At 36.7% G+C, this 21270-nt stretch overlaps 2 protein-coding genes across 6 annotated transcripts in view; one reads left to right on the top strand and one right to left on the bottom strand.

The window, feature by feature from the left end:
- LOC134534989 (prolyl endopeptidase) overlaps positions 1-6097 on the top strand; it is a 37174-nt gene extending 31077 nt beyond the window's left edge. The window contains exon 16 of the mRNA XM_063373782.1: positions 1141-6097. Within this exon, the coding sequence (XP_063229852.1) occupies positions 1141-1206 (66 nt within the window). The 3' untranslated portion in view covers positions 1207-6097. The remainder of the gene's footprint in view (positions 1-1140) is intronic.
- A 343-nt stretch (positions 6098-6440) lies between these two features.
- On the bottom strand, positions 6441-10378 carry LOC134534991 (probable phosphatase phospho1). Of its 5 annotated transcripts, none has more exons than XM_063373789.1 (2): positions 10262-10378; positions 6441-8222 (listed from the first exon to the last, which is right to left on the bottom strand). In XM_063373789.1, exons 1-2 carry the CDS (start codon positions 10265-10267, stop codon positions 7506-7508), a joined length of 723 nt encoding a protein of 240 aa, XP_063229859.1. In that variant the 5' UTR covers positions 10268-10378; the 3' UTR covers positions 6441-7505. The 5 variants fall into 5 exon arrangements, with proteins under 5 accessions (XP_063229859.1, XP_063229860.1, XP_063229858.1 ...); XM_063373790.1 differs by having other exon boundaries at positions 10175-10334; XM_063373788.1 differs by having other exon boundaries at positions 9781-10302.
- Positions 10379-21270: the final 10892 nt, after the last annotated feature.

The following is a 21270-nucleotide window of genomic DNA, read 5'->3' as shown; positions in this document are numbered from 1 at the left end:
TGTGTAAACATCTTAGCTCGGTATACAGCATTTAGTAAGAGTACATTGGTAAAAATGGAACGGAAGTCTATGACTGGAAATGTGACACAAAAATAAAACCTGTATATACTCACCTTTGTAAATATTAGGTTACATACCAAACGTTATGGTGTTTCAAATGAATCTTTATTACAGTGAAACTACCCAGAATATATTTGGTGGACTAAAATAGTCATAGAAAAGAGTAATTCCAAGTTTTAAAAGGCCTAAGAAAACTGGCATTGCACTGTTGATACTAGTTTCCTTCCCAACCCCAGCTGCCTCAATAACGCAATGTTAGAACGCGTGGTTTATAAGCTCAAGGGGTAATTTTTGACGTGGTTCAAAGCTCTCACTGAAAAACTTTTTTTTTAATTACAGATTACTGGATTATATAAATTGTGCTTAAGTAAATATATATATGAATACATTTTATTTGTTTATCTTATTGTTACAAATACATAGCAGTCCATTGGATTGAATATTTAATACCAGGCAGGCCTATATTCTTTATTTTTACTTAAAATTAAATGAATTACATTTATTAGGAAATTAATTTGCATAGGTATTAAAAAAATAAAACTTAATAATAGTTCAAACTGATACTTTTATATAGTTTATAGTCATCTAATATGTGCTTAATCTTTATAGTATTAACTGTTTAGTGAGATTTAACAAGATCTTCAGTATTTTAATAAAATTCCTTGTCGAAAATCAGGTTCCAAAGTCAGGTTTAGGTTTTTTTTTCAAGTTTTTATCAAAGCTGTTTCTAATAGTTAAAAATTTCCTTCTGTTTCGTGTTGCCATTTGCACGTGATGGTGGCAATCAAGGTTTACTATTCAGGCGGCGAATTATAGCGGCAGATGGAGAAAGTACGTACTTGAAAAGCAAATACTTAACAAGCTCTCATTGAAGAGCACAGAACATTGCCATTTCGTTTTTCTTTGGCCGGGTTTATAAACTACGCAAGAAATACAATAACGCAATTTATATTTATAAGTTTATTTGCAACATGAGAACACATGAATTTGCTCGCTACCGAGGTTATGTGTTACACATCTCTGGCGAGTACTGAAATACTTGCTCACATTTTTAAAATGTTCTTTATTTTTATTTTACAGATAGAAGAAACAACAGACATCCTTAGTTTCATTGGCCATGCATTGGAGTTGGAGTTCAGAGTATGACACCGAGTGCCATAGGATTAAAAATGCGAAAATTCATTGAAAACGAACCCAAAGATCTCCATTATGCCTGAAGTATTTTCTTTTTAGGTTTTTAGTAATTTTTCAAAATGTTTTTCAGATACGTTTGTACAAATCAAAAATTGTGTGTATAGTATTCAGTTCAGCTCACAGCTTGTCCATGCTAACATTGCTCACGTAAAATGATGCATATGTGGGATGCTTGGCACAAAGTGTTAAGAAGCCACCCATTGGCTGCATCTTTGAGGTAAGTGGAAGTTTTTTGTGGCCAGGCGTATAGCATACCAGAGATACAAGTCACTTTGCCTCTTAACAAAGCCTACCTCAGCTGAAACACATGTGTTTGGCGAACTTGTTTGTTTGTCCTTCGGGAATGTTGGCAAAGAATTTTTGGCTGTAAAGCTTTACATATGTAGGTTGCATTTACTACTGTACAGGGGGTTATTACAAGTTTCTCGGGTATTTGATCCTAATATTGATATCAGTTCCAACAGACTGCTCGCTTACCAATCATAACCAAGCAGTTGACCGAGAACTGTTTAAGTTCTCTTCTAAGCAATTCGTCTGTATGTGGACTTGCTCTCTTGGCAATGACTGGGTCTAAGGATTTCCTAACACTTCTTTTCTGCCCCTCTCTCTCTCTCTGTCCTGAGTGTTTCAGACAACAATATTAGTGACACCTTTTTTAAAAAAAATTTAAATATAATTTATTACAAAATTTTAGCAATTTTTACCAACTCCATTCTTACAAAATGGTCATATAATGTAAAAATGCACAACAGCATATTATATTGCTAATGCACAGTGACAAGATAATATGGTCAATTGCGATAAAACTTAAATAGCACCAAAAAGTTTGTCAGTGTAACATATACATAACACCAAAATTCAAGTTAGTAAACCATTAAGCACCGAAATGCAATTAAAATCGTGAAACTACGCAATCAGCATTTTTAATCAAAACTTTGCTGTAATGACAAATATATTTTCTTTTAAATATTAAATTCAACTAAAGTAATTCATTTGGCGTGATGTTTGTACCACAATCTAATAAAAAAATATTGGAAAAAGTTAACTTTTAAAAAAGAGGCAACTGTTATTAGTTATTCATTTTTATATTATGACCTTAGAACATTTTTCAATCTCAGAAATACTTAACATATTTAATTTATTTGTTCCAAAAAGATAGACATGCTTTTTTAAAATCATTATATTGTAAAAGTGCATCATGTATCTATCTGTCAGAATAACACTATTTTGGAGAAAAGAGTATCATAGAACATTTAAGTTTCATATTTAAGTAATTTTAATAATTTTAAGCATTTGGCTTGGTAATTTTCTTCACCTTCATGACTTTTTATGGAAATTCATTTGTATGATTTGACAACTATTAATTGACTTTGATACATTTTTGTGACAAATCGAGTCAACACAAATTTACAACCTTTGCCTTACCTAAGAATCTAACCGAGAACCGCCTTGCACTTAAACTGTAGTATAATTCTCTTGTATATACTAGAAAAATAATTACTTTTATAACTTTATAAGTGAGTTTTGTTTTACTCGATTAATATTGTGAATAGTGCCTGAAAGTTAGCGCTTGAATATTCAGCTTAGGCACAACAGTTGCTACCATGCTTCCAATCCGCCCTGTTTGAAAGCGAGTTGTCAATCATGCAGTCAAGTACGAATCAAGACTTAAACGTAAGTTTGAATACCCAAACACAATAAATTGTCCGATAATCGTAATTTAACTATCGAGAACGCCTTTCTGAGGAACTTGTAATAAACCGCCAGTTCAGAATTTGCCTTTGTACTTAGATTAATTCTTGCAGATCTCAGCTTATGACTTCAGCGAGCACAACCATTGTTGTGATCAAACAGTTGACCTATTTTACAACTCGGAGCAGCTGGCTCAATAGTGGTATCCCTGGACCGTAAGTTTGCCACTTCTGTTCAGGGCACTGGAGGATATAATCACCAAAGCACTTTAAATGGCAAGCAGGGCCAAGTCAGCACCCTTATTTTTTGTTGTATAAGTACACAACCGCTGTGGCAAGGGGATCGTCTTTGTTTCTGCTGTGCACGGGTCCATAAAAAAACTGCCCACTTGCGTTTCAGCTGCGTGAATGTTTTGAATGATGTACTGCAGCGAGTGTTGCTTTCCAAAGGCTGTTGAAATACAATAGTACCTGATTACATAAGCTAGCTGGTGTGTTTGTCTAGCCATGGATGCAATTTATGAATCAACGTAAGGTACAGTGGTCGTGCATTCACTTTGGCACACATGTAACAAGGTGGATTTACATTTCACTGAAACAGTTAGCTTTGGTGAGCTGTTGCTGATGACAACAGAAAAAAAAACTGAAGAGCATATATCAAATATCTAGCATTTGACGCAAGGCACAAAATTTCTTGTATTCTGTGCTAGGCTGTATTTAGCCTGTGTTACTGTGCTTGAGACTACATTTCGCAGAGAGCCGCAGTGTTGGAGATTATTTCAACTATCTCAAAACTATCAATCTCTTACTATAAAATTTGTCTCCATGTTAAAAGAGTTTGTAAAAAAAAGCTTACATTTGCAGTACAGTAGAGCACCCCTCAACCGGAATCATTGGGGGGAGGTCTATTCCGGTTATGGGAAAATTCCGGGTAAGGGGAGTTGCGGTAGGGCCGGCCTCCAAGCTGGTTGAATGACCTTCATTGTTCATTTAAGCAAGCTGGCAAGCGGGTGTTTCTTATCTCTATGGGTGGGTGCATGCGTGAGCGAAGAGGATAAGAGGGTTGGGGGGGGGGAGGTAGTAGGCCTACAGCTGCAGTGTTATGTTACTTCTGTGTTGATGTGCTAGTGATTCACACTTCCTGGAGAGTGTATAGTCACTGCCACGCACAGTTGCACAGTTTACATTTCACATACACAAGAATAACACTTCAAGCATCTCGTTTAAAAATACAGGTAAATGTAGACTGTTTAACCATATATTAACGTATAAATATGTACATAATACATATTTGTACACTAAATTATTGTCTACAAACTGAAAGCATCACACGTTGGAAGTAAATGTTACTGGCTATCACGTGTGTCAGCGTGTGTACTCTCGAGCTGGCCGGAATTTTCCGTTTACTTGACATAGTGAAACAATAAAACTACTTACAGCATAAACATTTTTATAGTAATTCACGTCCGACGCGAAAACCAGCGGTGTATTTACGCAATGCGCGGGAAAGACTGGCTATAATTAGCTCTCTGACAGACATGCACGCGCGCGCTTACAAGACATGTACAGTCAGGCAAAAACAAAAACGCCTCGTTCCAGTGCGGAAATGTTTTGGAGATGTTTTGTAATGTTTTAATTTTTTTTTGGAAAATTGTTCCGGATATCGGGAGTTCCGTTTGTGGGAATTACGGTTGAGGGGTGCTCTACTGTATATGCATGTTCTGAAGTCTGTATTATATGTTCTAAATTGGCACTGTTTGCATCTAGCCTTAGTTACTGATTTGCGATGTACTCTTTGAACATATTCAGTGTTTGCAGAAACTCAGCCTTATCGAGCTTCACTTCGTTAGTTAGAAAGAGGCATGCAAGTTCGCCTTAATATACAAATACACTGTTAAAAAATTTGTAATGAACAAACATCTCTATTGTACAACTTCAGAAAACAGGCGAAATGGACAAACATAATTTTGACTGTTTATTGTGTAATATAGCTTTTTTGGGGAGTTATCTAGTAAAGCTTCTACATATTTGAAAGTATGCAGATCATCTCACAATACTACTATTGTGATTTCACTCTACATTAAAATATAAATATATTTTTTTTATTCAAACAAATAAAAAAATTTAAATTATTAATTTAAATTTTCAGAGGAAAAAAATATTTGCTATTAAATTTGATATCTTTGCATGGATAGCAAAACATTCGCTTTGCACTTTGCATTTCACACACATTTCAAAATCCATTTCTTGAAAATTTAGTAATGTATAATTTAGATATATAACAGGTTAGGCTAAATTATAAAAATTGGAGTCATTCTGCTTTATTGTATATATGTTAAAACATTTTTAAATAGCCCTGGTTGTATAGGTATGGGCATGTATTTTCTTCATTGTATGTGGTGTTCAATGGTGGAAGCATTAGGTCAGTACTAACTGAATTAGTTATACTTGGTGCTCACATTTTTTCTAGTCGTGCGGTCGGTACTTCAGAAACCTGTTTGTCACGTGTAACGACATCATGGTTTCAGACAAATCCTGTAACTATGCTTACTATTCTTCTAATATATTTCACGAACTGTTGAAGAGCGAGGCTCGGAAGAGAACTGTGGCACTTACTGCAGTAAAAGTTCAACTCTTGCTTAAAGCAGTATTTGTAACATGGTTTGCAGCAAAGAGGGTTGTGACGACCATCAGTGATGGTACAATAATATGCAAGCTATACGACATTTCAAATGTTTCCTTTTTTAATTCTTGCATAAATGTTTGATGTAACATTAAAAATGTTGTTGCTCACTGTAAATGTTTTTTTTTTTTTTTTAAACAATATTCGGTAGTGCAAAGTCATTTTAAAATACTGTAGTTCAGTTTTTATACAAGACCTTCATGTTCATAATTTTATTCCGTAGATGCTGTGTTAGCGACGTTTGTTTATCCAGTGTGCAGGGTCATTATTTGGATTAAATACTTAAAACATTTCTTACAATCTCTTGTATGAAATGTTATAATTTGAAGTTGAACAAAATGGGTAAATGTGTACTTTGTGTTACCTCAATAGATGAAATAGTGTAAGCAATCAAATGGTTTATTATAATTTGAAAAATATTTTGTACAGTCAAAATTTGTTAAGTGGCATTAAAGTGTTTTCGCTAAGACATGCTTGCATTTATTTGACTTTGATTTCTGAATTATTTGTGTGGTAGTGTGAACTTCTTAAATTAAAGAAATGTAACACTTATTTTAAGTTCTTTTGCTAACTTACATTTTTTTTTACGCACACAGAATATAAATCATGTAGAAATTTTCTCTGAAAATTTTTTAGCTCTTTAACTCGAAATTGGCACATTCCTTACAAATAGTAGATCTGTTTCATGGCATGTTATAAAAAGGTCTTGAAATGTTGAAAGTGGTTCACCCGTTATTTGAAGACACTTTGACCATAGCTTCTGGCACTTAAGGTATGTTACACAAGAGGTCTCTATAAGTAGTTAAGTATAATTACTCTGTGTGAGTTTTATTAAAGTCTATAATATCACAGTATTCCATAATAGAAAGACATAAATTTTCATATTATGCAGGGGTTTTATTATAAATCCATTTAAAAGTCTTCACAGCAGGCCATGCACTCTCTCCCTGTTAACTGCAGACACTACGGACAAAGGTATCCAAGCTTAATAACCATGCATCTTTATTCCAATACCAGGTTCCACTTATCATTAAGCACGTAGCAATTTTATGCTTGCCTTTAATATGCCTGAAACAAACTCATTAATATTTTTTGAAAATGTTGCTCAATGCTCAATAATTTTTGTAATATGTAACTACTGTGTGTTCCTACCAAGACTTGAGTATTGAGATTAATGAAAGTATATTATTTTTTATTTGTAAAGCATTACTGAAAAATGTTTTAAAGCATTTTTCATTGCAGTTTAAAAAAATAGATTTTTTTCATACTGCCCATCACTGGGGTCAGAAAAAATTTACATGCAATTCTCACCACTTTGTCGTCCGATTATTCTGATGACTATAATACTGACCTACATGAGACACAGCCTTGTAACTCGTGATGTTAACAGCTCGTATGTAGGTACTCCAGGGAGAGCAGCTATACTGCAGGACTCTCGCCACACATACAAGCTCTCACAACAATGCAACCTTCAGAAGTAAGAGGGATAATGCTGCAGATGCAAATACCTGTATGACAATTTTTGGTGATTTTTTAGAATCTTGACGTAATGAAAAACAATAACAGTTTCCTGCACCGGATGCAGTGAATACGTGTGACAGTAACTCATTTTGAATAAGTTGATTTAAGACAAAGTTTTTTTCAGAGTCCTTAAATTTACCAGTTTTGACGTGATGTGATGACAATTCACCGTATAAGTTTACATCAGATTGAGGTAGTTCATAACTAGCATTTCTTGTAACTAAACGTTTAGCTATATAAAGGTCTGTAATAAAAATGTTGAGCTCAGAAACCACTTTTCCAGGGACAGGCTATGTTGACCTGCGAACATCTCTGTCATCGCTACACGCACAAATGGAAGTTATGTGATGGAACGTTCACTTTAAAATCTGGGACACAACATTCATAATATCGCTTCCATCTCTCCAGGGATGAACACTTGCTTCCAAGGCAGCTTCTTGCTTCTCGATCGCTTTGTGGAGAGCGAAGCCGATCCTCGGGAACACCAAGTCGTCGGCCGACAGCCGCAAGCTGGGACACAGGTCGTTCCTGCCGTCCCCGACGTACGAGACGCGGGGGAAGGACACCCCCTCCGCCCTGCGCCCCTCGATGTACCGCTCCAGGATGTGTCCCTTGCACAGGTTCTTGGAGCTGAGCTTGCACCAGTCCTGCAGGTGGTGCATGCTGATGTGTAGCAGGCCGTCCTCGGAGAAGTGTGCGGGGTTGGTGAACACCCGCCTCACGGTGGCGTCCAGCGAGCTGCCCCGCAGCCACTCCTCGATGAACACCGAGTTGGAGTCCGATATGACGACCACCTCGCAGTCGTTCTCGCGGAGGTAACGCAGCAGGTCGTCCAAGTGGGGGACGGCCGGGATGGCGCGGACCGCTGCCTTTATCTGGGCGGGCGTGATGCTGCTGGCGTGCAGTATCTTGAACACTTCGCCCATGTACGTCGTCCAGCCGTCCACCGCGTACAGCTCCTCCACGTGTTTGGGGATCTTCTCCCTCGGAACCAGGTCGCGAGCCACCGTGTCGGTGTTGTCGTCCACTATGGTGTGGTCAAAGTCGAAGGCAAACAAGAATGGTTTCTGCATCTGAAATGAAAGGAAACTACTTTAAAATGAACTAACATTGTCGTGAATACAGTAAAAATTTCATTAACAGTCAGTTTCTGTTATCCATCATCATCTAAAAACAGTATTTCAACAAACGAAGAAACAGCCATCTATATAATTGTCCACGGATTTCTTTTACACCCACCTGTATAAAGCTGTAAGTGATTTATCGTTCTTACGCCACAAGTCCATCACTAACCAGTCACAATTTTTGTTTACATACAATACTGGTCTCAACTGTGACAGTTGTTTTCTAAATTTAAATACAATATGTAGGTATTAATTACTTTTAATGAAATTGTTTTAGTTCCAAGTCCGCAGTAAAATCAGTTACTGTACATGTGGATTACAAGATTTCTGTCATCTGTCAAACCTTGGACGAACAGTGATGGTTAATCAAAGTTTTTCTGTAGGTACAAGCTCCAGAGTCCACATAGCAGCACATCAACTTACCCTCTTTTATGTCATCCATTCTACGATTTAAAAGAGTTTACGGAACATACTGCATTCTGGAATGGATAAGATTACTTCAGGTTTCCTTTGGGTAGTTGCAAAGTTTACTGAGGCAATAACAATACATAGGTACTACTCAGTTTTCTACAGCTTTCTTAAGTATTTAAGTACATATTTTAGTCCATACTATGTATATCATGTAATGGTTATACATGCAACAAGTTATATCAGATGTGTGTGTACAAAAAAGTCTGTATATTTATTAATCGTATAAACTAAATGTAAAAAAATTCTGAAAATTGTTGCCTTTCAAAGCTCTTGAAATTTATATTTCTTGTAATTTATATTTCAGTGTATCAATGCATCACTTTAAATTGTAGCATATTCTGGATATGTAAATGGCGTGTTCCATAGCCGCATAGAATCAACCAGAAATAAGGCTCAATGGGATCTAAATAAAATAAATATATTTATTTACTTGCCAAGCAATAAGCCTTACAATATAAAATGTTCAGAAACATTGTACTGGTATGATGAAAGTACATTGTGTACCTTTAACAATGTTTCAAAAGTACTGTAAATTCTTTACACAGCATTGCAAGTTTCACTTGCCTAACTGCTGGTTTTTCTGCAGGTGTCCTTTGAGAACATAAACAAATAAGGTAGTTTGCCTACCAGCATTTTGTAGGCACACTACTATTGTCACTACTCAATTTGTCAATTGGTCACAGGCATTTGGCTCAAACAAGATAAAATAAACTTTAGTTTATGACATACACTGTCATTTAGCTAATTTCTAACAGCTTTAGCTCATCTAAAAAAAAAATCTCTTAAGAACAATCTAAGAATACAAAATATTTTTATGTAGGGCAAAAAACAAAGTATAACAATATGTACATCAGTATGAACTGAACAGGATAAAAAAGTTAAGTGATCGAGAGTGGTGAATTTGACTTTCAATCTTGCTGCTGCTGGACGTAAGGCCAGTGGCAAGTAGTCACCTTACCTTCCTCTTTTCCTCAACTGCCTTTATCACAGCCTTAGTTAACACACACACTCTCTTCTAATATGAACTATTCCATACCTTCATAGTTCTCAAAAACTAACTAGTTTCTACCCCTCTGAAAACTTTCCTGGAGTTCTCCTGCTTCTAAGTTCACCTCTCTCTTCCCCTGTGTGCCAACTGACAACCATCCACCCAATCCACTCGGTGATAATTGAATGAGTAACTGTTGTTAGACCATATACTCTTGAAAATCTTAAATGGTAGCTGCTTAGATAAATGTTACTTAGGCTAATGTTAATTATCCGTAGTTAGGCTAACCTAACCTGTTCACTGAACAATTTATGATAGTTTCCAACAATCGGTAATTTTCTGATAAGTCTGAACATTTTCATTTCTTTAAATGAAGTCACACTTTTTTTCCATCTAATTTTCTTTACAAGTTTGCACATCAAAATATATTCATAATATTTACCATCACGAAAGCATTTAAATTTCACTCGTGTGTACACTGATAATAAAAGAAAATCACTTAAACATATTGATAGGCTTGACAACATACCAACATTTTCCGTCTACTAAATGAACCTCGCAGCGATCTGCGAACTAACGGCGCTAGTGGTAGTTCAGTCTCAACTGCTTAGTACATTATGTCACCATTGGTTGCTGCTCGTACAGCCATCTCGCTGTCTACAGGGAATGTGCGCAAACGGTTGCAGTGCCTCGAACGACATCATCACCACAGTCAATTGCCGGCTGAGTGTAATTCAATTATGAATTTACAGTACGTCTGATTATGTTTTTCAGGTAAACAAACTTAATGTAAACATCATTTTCAGAGCATTGTCCTGACGTATCTTTTTGCACATGAGCAGTGGTGGAAGTGAAATCCATGGCTTTTGCTCAGTCTCACTTCTGCCTTCAACCGGGCTGGCCACGCGGACGTATCACCTTTACCGTCATTCCATGAAGTAACCATCAGCCGTCATTGCGTCACCAATATCCAATACTTCACCTAGGTCCGAGCATTGTTTTAGTTAGATTGCTGCTAAACCAAGGGGAAAAAAAATGCATGTTTTCCTAAAATATAAAAATACATAGATACAAGGTTTGGCATTTTGATTTTCATATAAACAAAATAGTTTCATAAAACCTAACCAAAATTCAATATGCCGAATGATTGTGCTGTAACAGTAAAAAAAAAAAAAGGGAGGGGGTGGAATTTTAATTAGGGTGTACAATTAAGATTTTTTGAGAACCTCAGTTTGTTTCACACACCTTTTGATGCGACGTCTAATAAATCGATGAATGCCGGCTGCACGCACGAAAAAGTGTCCCGTTACGCACATTGTCCCGTTACGCTTGCGCCAAAACTATCTCTCTTCCACTTGATTGGAACAACCACCGATTTGACTGTTTCGAGGCACATGAAACTTGAATACTCCCTTTCGTTTCCTACTTTTACTATCATCGTCCTATTCTTAACAGAATAACACAGATTAAAAGAAGTTAAATAGCAAACATGTATAAAAGTTATAGTTAAAATAATCTCTTCGTTAAAGTAATAAACATATTAGAATTAATGAGTGCAAATAAAATAAATTTATCAATTAAATTGTAGATTTCCTTTCACTCCTTTGTGTCCATACAAAATAGTCATAATTCAATAAAAATAATTCAATTTTATTCATAAAAGTATGCAATCATTTCATCAATGTTTTGTTATGACGTTGTCACGTTAAACTATCGTCCGTAAACCGACTTTACAGACAACAAATTTTTTTTTCGTTACTTTTACACCTCTAGTTTTCTCTAACACGATAACACGAAGCATCACGATCACTCGTGTAATAATTTATTTTTGAGCAGTTGGTCACGAAGAAAAGTAAAAAACAAATTGTTGGGTGGCAGCCTTGACGTAATTTTGTTTTGTTTTAGGCTCCGTCGTTTGAATTTCTGTTTATGTACGTTGATTTGTCTCGTGACATTTTTAATTAAAATGATTTTATAAGCTAATTCCATGTTACCACCAATGAGAGATTTAAATTTTGTAAAACAGAACGATACTGAAGAGAAAATGGGAGGTAAGTGGCGGTATTGCGGATGATTGTCTGGTGTATGAAACAGTGGAGGAGGGCCGAAACCTGCAAGGTGATTTGAACATAGTCAAGCGTTGGTCAAGAAGAGTAAGATAGTTGATTGCAAACAAGATGAAGGGGGTTAGGCTTTCAAGGAGGAGAATATCAAAGAAAGTATATTGCTGGATGGGGCTGGAGAGACAGGAGGCTGATATAGGGGACGCAGTTACAGTGGGTCGTTATTAATAGGGACAGGGAGCCTGGTATTATTGCAGGAGATTGTAGGGAACATGAAGAAAGGGAAGGGCAAATGTGTGTTCCACGCTAGTGAGGATGTTATTATTTATGCAGCAGTGATTGGGGTCTGTATCTGGTGACGAAAATAAGAGAGCTAGAGTAGGTGTAGCGATATGGGTAATGCATATGTGGAGGAGAAAGGAAGAGGAATAGTGGGGTGGGAAGCACTACAAGGGAGAAGGTGGGTAGAAAAGCTGGTAAGCCTGTTCATGGTGATTAAGGAGAGAAGGTTGTCTGAAACTGTGAGATGGAGGGAGTGGAGGGGAACAGAAAGAAGGAAAAACTCATTCCTTGTGAGGACAGGGAAGGAGTGGAATGGGTTTGTTGTGGGGGGGGGGGGGGAGGTATCCTATTGGAAGTGAGAGGTGCCAAGGTCCTACGGAGGAAGGTAAAAGGAATAGGTGAGGGAGGGACTCCTAGTGACCGGGCAGAAGCCCAATTGCAGAGGTACATTGTACTATTTAATCCCAAGTATACTTGTTTTTGTTATGTAATATGTGTAATTATTTTGTTAGTACAATTCAATATTAAGTTATTAAATAATCTAAACCGATTTCTTTTTGTGGTCTCTTCTAAGTTATGTTGCACAGTTTTTCCCTGGAGGGAATCCTAAAAATAAAAGAAATTAAGTGGAGAAACTGCTTTCTAAAATGTTAAAAGAAGCCTCAAAACCAATTTTATACCTCTGCAGAAATTAATTTTTAAAATTTAAGCTAAAATCAACAAGTTATCTTTAAAATGATAAACATTTCGGAACCCACTTACACATTGAAAAATGTTTTTCATACACAGTGGTGGTACAAAGGATTATCTGAGCCACTGTATTAATGTGATATTTACTACTTTCTTTTGATTTCCTCTGCCAGGCATTTCCATTTACAGTTATAAATAAGTTATCTATATTAAGAGAAATATGGTATGTCTGCAGATTAGGAAAGATTGGTTAGGTTGGGTTTGGTACATAAAAGAAGATGTAAATAATGTATTTTATAAATGTAGCTGACCTAATCTAAACAACTTTTTACTTATATTTTTACCTTTTTCCCAGAAGCTGCTAATCTGCAGAATTTCCTAACCTTTAACAGGTCAGAGTGGTCGTATCACTCACTTTCTACCAAGGCAATCCAGGTTTGATTCCTGACAAGGTGGAACCTAAATTTTGTCGCACAACTGTAATATGGTGGATTGTGCAGTGAGCCAGTGCATTTTGCTAATGGCTTCAGTTTCATCTGATTACCCCTCATTGTCTCTGTAATGACCCTTGTTGATGGTGAGTTAAACCCTAATTCATTTTAATTTCATTCATCAAATTATTCATGAGGAATGACTGTTAAGGTAGCCTTTAATAGGTGAACCCCAAGAAAATAAACAATTTATCAGTTCATATGTGTGCACATGTAGACAATAACTGTTGCACTCCATAAAAATTCCTATTGTTAAAGGTTTAAAAGTGTTAGTTTGTACATGTGTAGACAGTAACATGAACACTGAAATGTTTCAGAGCCGTTTCCGGATTTGCCGAGAATTAATGTTTCAGACAGTAAGTGGATAGAAGAGAATGAGACAGATCTACAAAAACTCCATGAAATAATTCTCAGTGAAGTGAAGCATGTGGAGAAGAAAACTTCAGCATCGCTTATTTCTATATCGGGTAATTCTTTTTGTCCTATTTTAGTTTTGTGAAGGAAAAAACACATACGTGTATGCAATACTTACACGTAGTCACACAGTAGGCAATCAATATTCGGCTGATTGCTCTTGACAGCTACAACTGTGCGTGTGGTGTGAAACATCGGAGCGACGGAGCATCTCAAGGTTCACTTTGGGAGGAATTCCCTGCCATTCATGCTGCATTGGCCTGAGTTGGTACTTGTACAATCAAAGATGCTGCTACCGTGTTACTTTCAATGTCCTGTCTATTGATTTGTTCTTAGTAACAATCAGTCATTGTGCTGTAATTACCTGTGCAAGCGGCACTGTATCATCACCGCTGAAAGTTACATTCTGAAACGGTTGAAACAGGAGTGGTATTTTTATTAATAGATTGTAATTTTTGATGAGACAAAGTAGGAAAACGTGACAGTTTTAAGCCATTATTGAAACAGTTGTTTTTATTGATTGAAACAAAATCTATTACATTTGCAAGTGCCTATTTGAAGATAATAGTCGTATAGTACTGTAACTATCAGCCCTGGTGGGGGCAGAGCTCTAGCGCGAGGGCCGGCTGTGCTGCAGACGAGGTGCGGGGGCTGGAGCGGGCCCGCGAGGAGGCCCGTCTCCGCTGGGAGGAGGCGGCCAGGCAGCGGGACTGTCTGGAGAGGGACGTGGAGGGCGCGGCCAGGGAGCGCCTGCAGTGTCGCCTGAGGCAGCAGGAGGCCGACTGCGAGAAGGCAGCCTTCGAGTCCCGGTGCGCAGCCTTGATGCGCGAGCTGGCGGACCTGAAGAGCGGTGAGTACGGCGGGGCCAAGCAGTCCAAGTGACAGCCGGTGTCAGCCGTGAGGGACGGAATTCAAACAGTATCTGATAATTGGAGACCGGAAAAATTCGCGTATTCATTTCGCGATAGGCTAAAATACAAATAGTTATACCTCAGTGCTGCCTCTGTTATTGGCTCACAACTCACCTGGATGACGCTGGGCCAATGAGAAACGCCCCAAAAAAGCTTTATCGAATCACAGGCTGCTACGTTGGGACGTCTCGCAAGGCAGCAGCCAATGAGTGGGTGGCATTTGACCGAGTGTACGTAGAACTATGGAGTTCATCCTGCAGGTCATTGAACCCGCAAATTTTTCCTGTCCCTACTGATAATGGAATAAGCTGTATTGAGAGAGTTGTAAGGATAAAAATATTATTAATTTTAATTTATTCTAGGTTTGTTTAAGGATTTAGCTTTGTCGAGGACTGGGGAAGCAAGAGGCTTAAGAAAAGAGAAATGTTTTCATGTTTCTTTGTATTATAACAATATGTGGAAAGTGACACGCAGTGAGGACGTGTTGTGAAAGCCTATTACTATCCACTGCAAAGAAAATAAAATGGCCTGATTTATTTATTTTTGTGGAAAGGTTAAACCTAATGGTTTTTTAATTGCTAATGCATACTGTGTGTTAAAGTAGGCCACATAGTTTTGATTTATGTTGTGTATTGAACTGTTTATGTGTTGATAACATGGAAAATGTTGGTCAAATACTTATAATTAAAAAAAAAACTGCAAAATAAATACCTTGTGAGTAACTCATAAAACCTATATGCCTTCTACAATTAAGTTATCCTTAAAACTGAAATATATTGTAATTTATTCTAAAGAACTTATTATTGAAGCTGAAATGGTTTGAAGAACTCCTGTCCCACATGGGTGTTTGAATGTAGGTAATTTATCTCACGTATCTTGGATAACGTTAACTTGTGATTCAATAATTTTTGAGTAGGTACGTCTAATCTTCTTTGATTTCCTCACAATAAACTGCATTTTCAAATTCCTACTGGATTCTGAAATACTGTTAGTGGGAAGTGCAATAAAATCCATGAAAAAGGCACCTAAATTAAAAACATTAAAAATAAGAAAAATATAAAAAAAAATACTTATTATAATTGTTGTAACATTGAATTTAGAAATATAATTCTCAGACTTATCTCTATTTTTATAGAAAAGCCGCTCCCCTCCATAATTACCACTTCTTGGCCGTGCTGCAGGTGTTGACGGGTGCAATTTTCATGATTTACTGTTTTTTTTTTTTTTTTACAGCTTATATACTGTATAATTATAGGGTCTAGAAAAATTAATACTTACAAACCTTGCAAACTTATTTGCTACTCTGGTTTTGTCTATTACCGAGTTGTGTTATATCCAATTAAATAGTAGAAGTAGGTACAGACCTGATTGCACGAATATGGCAGGCCCTTGATGCTGTCCGTATAATGTTACTTGTAGTGTTTAATTTTCAATGATCTGAACGAAACTGTCTTTGTTTAGTAAATAGTTCTCAGATATGAGCACTTTTTTTTTCAAGTTATAGGCCTACTTACATTTGGTCTGTAACAAAGTTTTCTGTATTAAGGGGATTTAGTTTCCTAAGCAGTGTGAATGTAGAAGTACTGGGAATGGTTTTCTTTAAAAATTTAACACTGAAAGTAATCGTCTTTGCCTAGCGCTCTCTTCTTCGTCTGCCAACTTTTTGTCTTCACCAGCCAAGCAACTCGGTCGACCAGGTTCTCTCTGTTTCTTCAAATATGCTTTGGCTTCCTCTATTCTCATTCTTGCAAAGGCATCAGCAAGTGAAATATCAAATAAGTTAGCCATATCTTTTTTTTAAATTATTTTCACATTTATTAAAACTCTTCTGAGTTATCTTACAATTTTTTTGCAGGTCTCTCCAAACATGGTGTAAATCATAGAATTTCTTCACGCAGTTAGGAAATGCCTTTGTGGAAATTCTTGCTTTTTCCCAAAATATAATGCACTCCCTAATCACAAGATTAGCACTTTTACTGACAATCAGCTTGACTTTGCGAATATTATTAAACAAGACAGCGAGTACTTATTGATTAGACAGTAATTTGGCACCATTTATTTGGTGGCTAGGCAGTCCAATAAGAAAAATACTTTATCACTGCGTAATTCAACCTGACTTCTTTATGCAAAGAGTAACAGCATAATTATAATCCAAAAATCACGCAAAAGTGACAAATAAAATACGTAGTTACAACAAATATCGTAATAGGGACAATGTAGGAAACTCGTAAGAAATATGTGAGACAGTGATGTCAGCAAACCTGGTGGCGTGGAGTATAACTAAGTTTTTTTTACAGTGTGTGAGAGTAATGGCATCTAGCGGGGTGGAGTGAAAATTGCTTGAAAGTAATGCAGTAAATTGTCTCATGCTTCACCAATGATAATTGGCCAGAGTTTCCCATATTGTCATATTATGATATTTGGTTACAGTTCACAGCACAGTATTCGCGCAATTTGTATGAACAAGTTTATATTGCAAGTTGGCACAGGTTAGGTAATGTTCTTAAAAAGGGCTAATATTTTTTGCTGGAGTACGTTGGGTGATAACGAAAGTTTTTAGGGGGTATGCGTCAAAAATAAGTGAAATTCAAAATTTAAGGGACACCCTACTATACATACCTATATCTCATCTTGAAAAATTCTATGTGTATTTCTTATTGTTAGAATTAATTCATTTTAGGCAAAGGCTATAGCATTCTAATTTATTTCTTAACCATAATGGATTAACATGTTTAAATTTGAAGAGATAATGATTGTTCTTGCTCGATGCTTAGCTTAGTCAGCCAGTAGTGATGATGCAGTTTAGGTTTTTGTTTGATAAGATGATTCTGCTGTCATGTACATCCCATTGTCTTGTGCAGTCCCCTGTATCCTAGATATACCAGTTAGGCATTTTAACCACGGAAATTAAAGTATTTAAAAAAAAAAAATTCTGAAACAGTTGTGCTTACTTCTTAGGTATTTTGCTTTCATGATTACAATAGAATTGCATGGTTGTGTCTGCCGCCATTGAATTGCACTTGAAACTTATTCACATTCATTAGGTGTGTTGGGGTTAGTAGTGGCAGCAGCAGGCATGGGTAGTGCAAGTGTGCAAGGTCGTATAACTAGAGACAAGATTTCATGGTTTCATGTTTAGTCCAATTTCATTTTTAAAACAGAAGATTTCAGTGTTATTGTTTTTATTTTATAAGTACATACTGTTTTCTAATACTTACTCCACTAAATAAGTGTATTTGTATGCTGCATTTTTACAATAAAATAATTTGTAATAAATTGGTCTAAAACAGATAGTACATTCAGAACAATAAAAATAAATTGGCAAGCATTTGTGGTTTCAAAGTGATTTAATAAGAGATGCACAATGAAACAAATGAAATTATTTTTTTTTATCTGTGCACTTTGTGTTTTATTTGTCCAGAAATAATGGTATGCCTTGAATTTCAAACATTAAAAGATTTTTTTTTTTAAAATTTGAATTAAGCTTTGGTTAATTGCTGTTTAGTTCCACTTGCATTTCAGTTATAATATTGTGTATTGACATGCTTTGCGGTGTTATTTCAGTTTTATTGCAATTCAACATATAATCTTGTCCCTACCTATAAATTTTCAGTGTGGGTTACATGATTTTATTTTTGCCACCCCAAAATTGAAACTGAACTAGGTCTTGTTGATCCTTTTTTAAAAAAAAAAAAAAAAAGAAGTGAACTTGGTTGATAAAATGATGCTGAGTTTAAAATTGAAGCAAAAAGGATAAGGAATAAACAAAAACAGGGTTACAGTAGAGTCTTGATTAACCAAGTTAACGTAATCCTTGCCAACCTTGGATGAGCAATATCTCGAATATAATTCAAAATTCAGTTGACACAGTGGTAGCATTTTTGCAGCTTTTCTGTGGTGTGAAATTCTTTCACTTAACAATTCCCTTAATTAGGTTACTTTTATTAAGTTTTTCGACCACTGTTTGATCATTTCCTAGGTCCTCGAGCATTTGTGTCAATGCTGGAAACGGCACTTAGGTCGGCTTGAATATTACGGAACAACGGTTAACTGAGACTCTACCGTACTTACGTACACCTGGGTTTGCTCCTGAACTGGAACTGTGGGCGCAGGCAAGGAGAAGATGAAGGTGAAGACGAAGCAGAGGTGGGAGAAGCTGGTGTACGCTGCGATGCACTACAAGCTGCGGCTGGAGTGCCACATCTCGCTGGACAAGCAGGAAGAGCACACCTTCACGCTCGAGTTCTTCCAGACGGAGCGAGGCAGCGAGGTGCTGTACTTCGCCAAGCTGTCGTACGACCGGGACGGGAGCTGGGCCCGTGAGTAGCGAGTCTCGCCGGAGGAAGCATTGTGTGTACTAGAATGTTCTTTTCATAAACATTAAAATTAAAATAAAGTATGAAATTTTGAAATTATTTATGCAAGTCTAAAATCACATTAACATTTTCACACCAGTGCTTGTTTGAGTCCTTAGTGGCAGTAATTACTAAGGCGTCTCACTCATATAGCAAGGGTCGTGGCATTGATTCCAACACCTCAAAATGTCTTCAATTTGTAAACACAGACTTAGTGGTTATAAGTCTACTAAATCCTTGGAGACTCATCTCCTTAAGCTTGTATTTAGCCAAGGATATTAAATCAGAAAACCAGCTTATGAACAGATTTTAAATTTCATGTTGGTGTGTACGGACCGGCGTGGTGTTGCAGTGTTGGACATGCACCCCCGTCTCGCTCAGTACGACAGGCTGTGCAAGTACCTCGCAGCTTCTCAGGACGTCCAGCGACTGGTGGTGTTCCTGCACCGCAGGTTCGCGCACCTGAGAGACGGTATGGTGCGCTGACAGCGTGTACTTCCTGTTGGAACTGTGCAAACTTTGGTGTAAGCTTCGCTTTGGAGCTATGACTGTTTGAAGACTTTACCTCGTGTAGCACTTAGGACCAGTTTTAGGAACACACTGTTAGTTGAACGATAATAGTGTAATTTAGAATTATTTGCAGTGTGCAATACATAAATAATTAAGGAACAAGCGCATGTAATGTAGGTTCTTTCCGAGTAAGTTTCTGGGTAGGCCTGTGCCAATATACCTAAATTTTTTAGTTTGAATCAAATATGAATATCAAATTTGAAAAATAAGAGTGAGAGTTGAGATGATACGAAGAAAAAAAATTTTGCTTCATGTAACACACACCTGGAGAAGTAAAAAGATAAATATAGTGTGTGGTGTATTATGGGAAATTAAACACTTAACACTGAAGTGAAAGGTGGGTTAGATTGTCAGCGACAAAAATGTTTATATACTTTTTTTTTTAATATTTAACATTTTGAAAGAAAAGAAAAAGTTGCAGATAACCTAACCTAACATAGAGCAAATAAAAACTTAAGTGAAAGTTTGGTTATTTCCTACAAGCAGCTACTCCAAATACTGATCTAAAAATTTTTGCAAATAGCAAAATCCTAAAAATTTAACAAAATTTTGATTTTATTTTTAATTATGCATTTTCAAAATAGTGATAACATGAGCTCATATTTACACCCTAATTATTCACACTTTTTTTGTTAACGGCAGCCAGGTAAAGTGTATTCTAGTCCAGCAAAATTACAGACACATTTTCTGCTAATTTTCTTTGAAATTTGGAACCATTATTTAAGTTTTCTTATTTAGTTTTCAATTTGAAACGTGTGTTTTGTCACAGATACATACAGCAAGTAAGCTGCCACTGGTGCATGGTGGTAGATTGCGACTACGGTAGAGCACCCCTCAACCGGAATCATTGGGGGGAGGTCTATTCCGGTTATGGGAAAATTCCGGGTAAGGGGAGTTGGGGTAGGGAGGCAAAGAAAAAAGCCATTACATGCTGCACATATTAACTTCTATGTATAGCCAAAGTTGTATTGTAAATATTTTCCACAGTTATAAAACCATTCAATAAAAAATATGTAGATCTACATACGTACTGTTATCAAAATGTGCCAGGTCGTAAAACTCTGGGCTGGTTGAATTACCTTCATTCAAGCAAGCTGGCAGGCACGTGTTTCTTATCTCTGTGGGTGGGTGGGGGCGTGCGTGAGCAAAGAGGACGATGAAGAGGGTTCGGGGGAGGTAGTAGACTACAGCTACAGTGTTGTGTTACTTCTGTGTTGACGTGCTAGTGATTCACACTTCCTGGAGAGTGTATAGTTACTGCCACGCACAGTTTACATTTCACATAACACTTCAAGCATATTGTTTAAAAACACAGAGATAGAAACTACAGATAAAAGTAGACTGTTTAACCATATATGTATTAACGTATAAATATGTACATAATACATATTTATATTTGTACACTAAATTATTGTCTACAAACTGAAAGCATCACACGTTGGAAGTAAATGTTACTCACTATCACGTGTGTCAGCGTGTATAGTGGGAGTCGGTGTACATACTCTCGGGCCGGCCGTAATTTGCCGTTTACTTGACATAGTGAAACATTAAAACTACATACTTATAGCTAGAGTCCCGTAAAAATGGTTTTATTTTTCCTTAAATTTCGTTTTGAAAAAATCAAATTTCGGTTTTATTTCGCTGTTTTGGTTTTTCATGTTTACTTTAACTTTTGAGAATGGTTTTATGACCTACAAGTTTTGCTTGGCTAAATAATAGTGGCACGGCGTATACTCGTATACTGCACTCTAAAGTCAACACT

Source organism: Bacillus rossius, chromosome 8 (assembly GCF_032445375.1).
Source record: "Bacillus rossius redtenbacheri isolate Brsri chromosome 8, Brsri_v3, whole genome shotgun sequence".
Classification (NCBI taxonomy): domain Eukaryota; kingdom Metazoa; phylum Arthropoda; class Insecta; order Phasmatodea; family Bacillidae; genus Bacillus; species Bacillus rossius.
The sequence above is the reverse complement of the archived record's forward strand: the minus strand, read 5'-3'. Positions and strand labels throughout refer to the sequence as shown.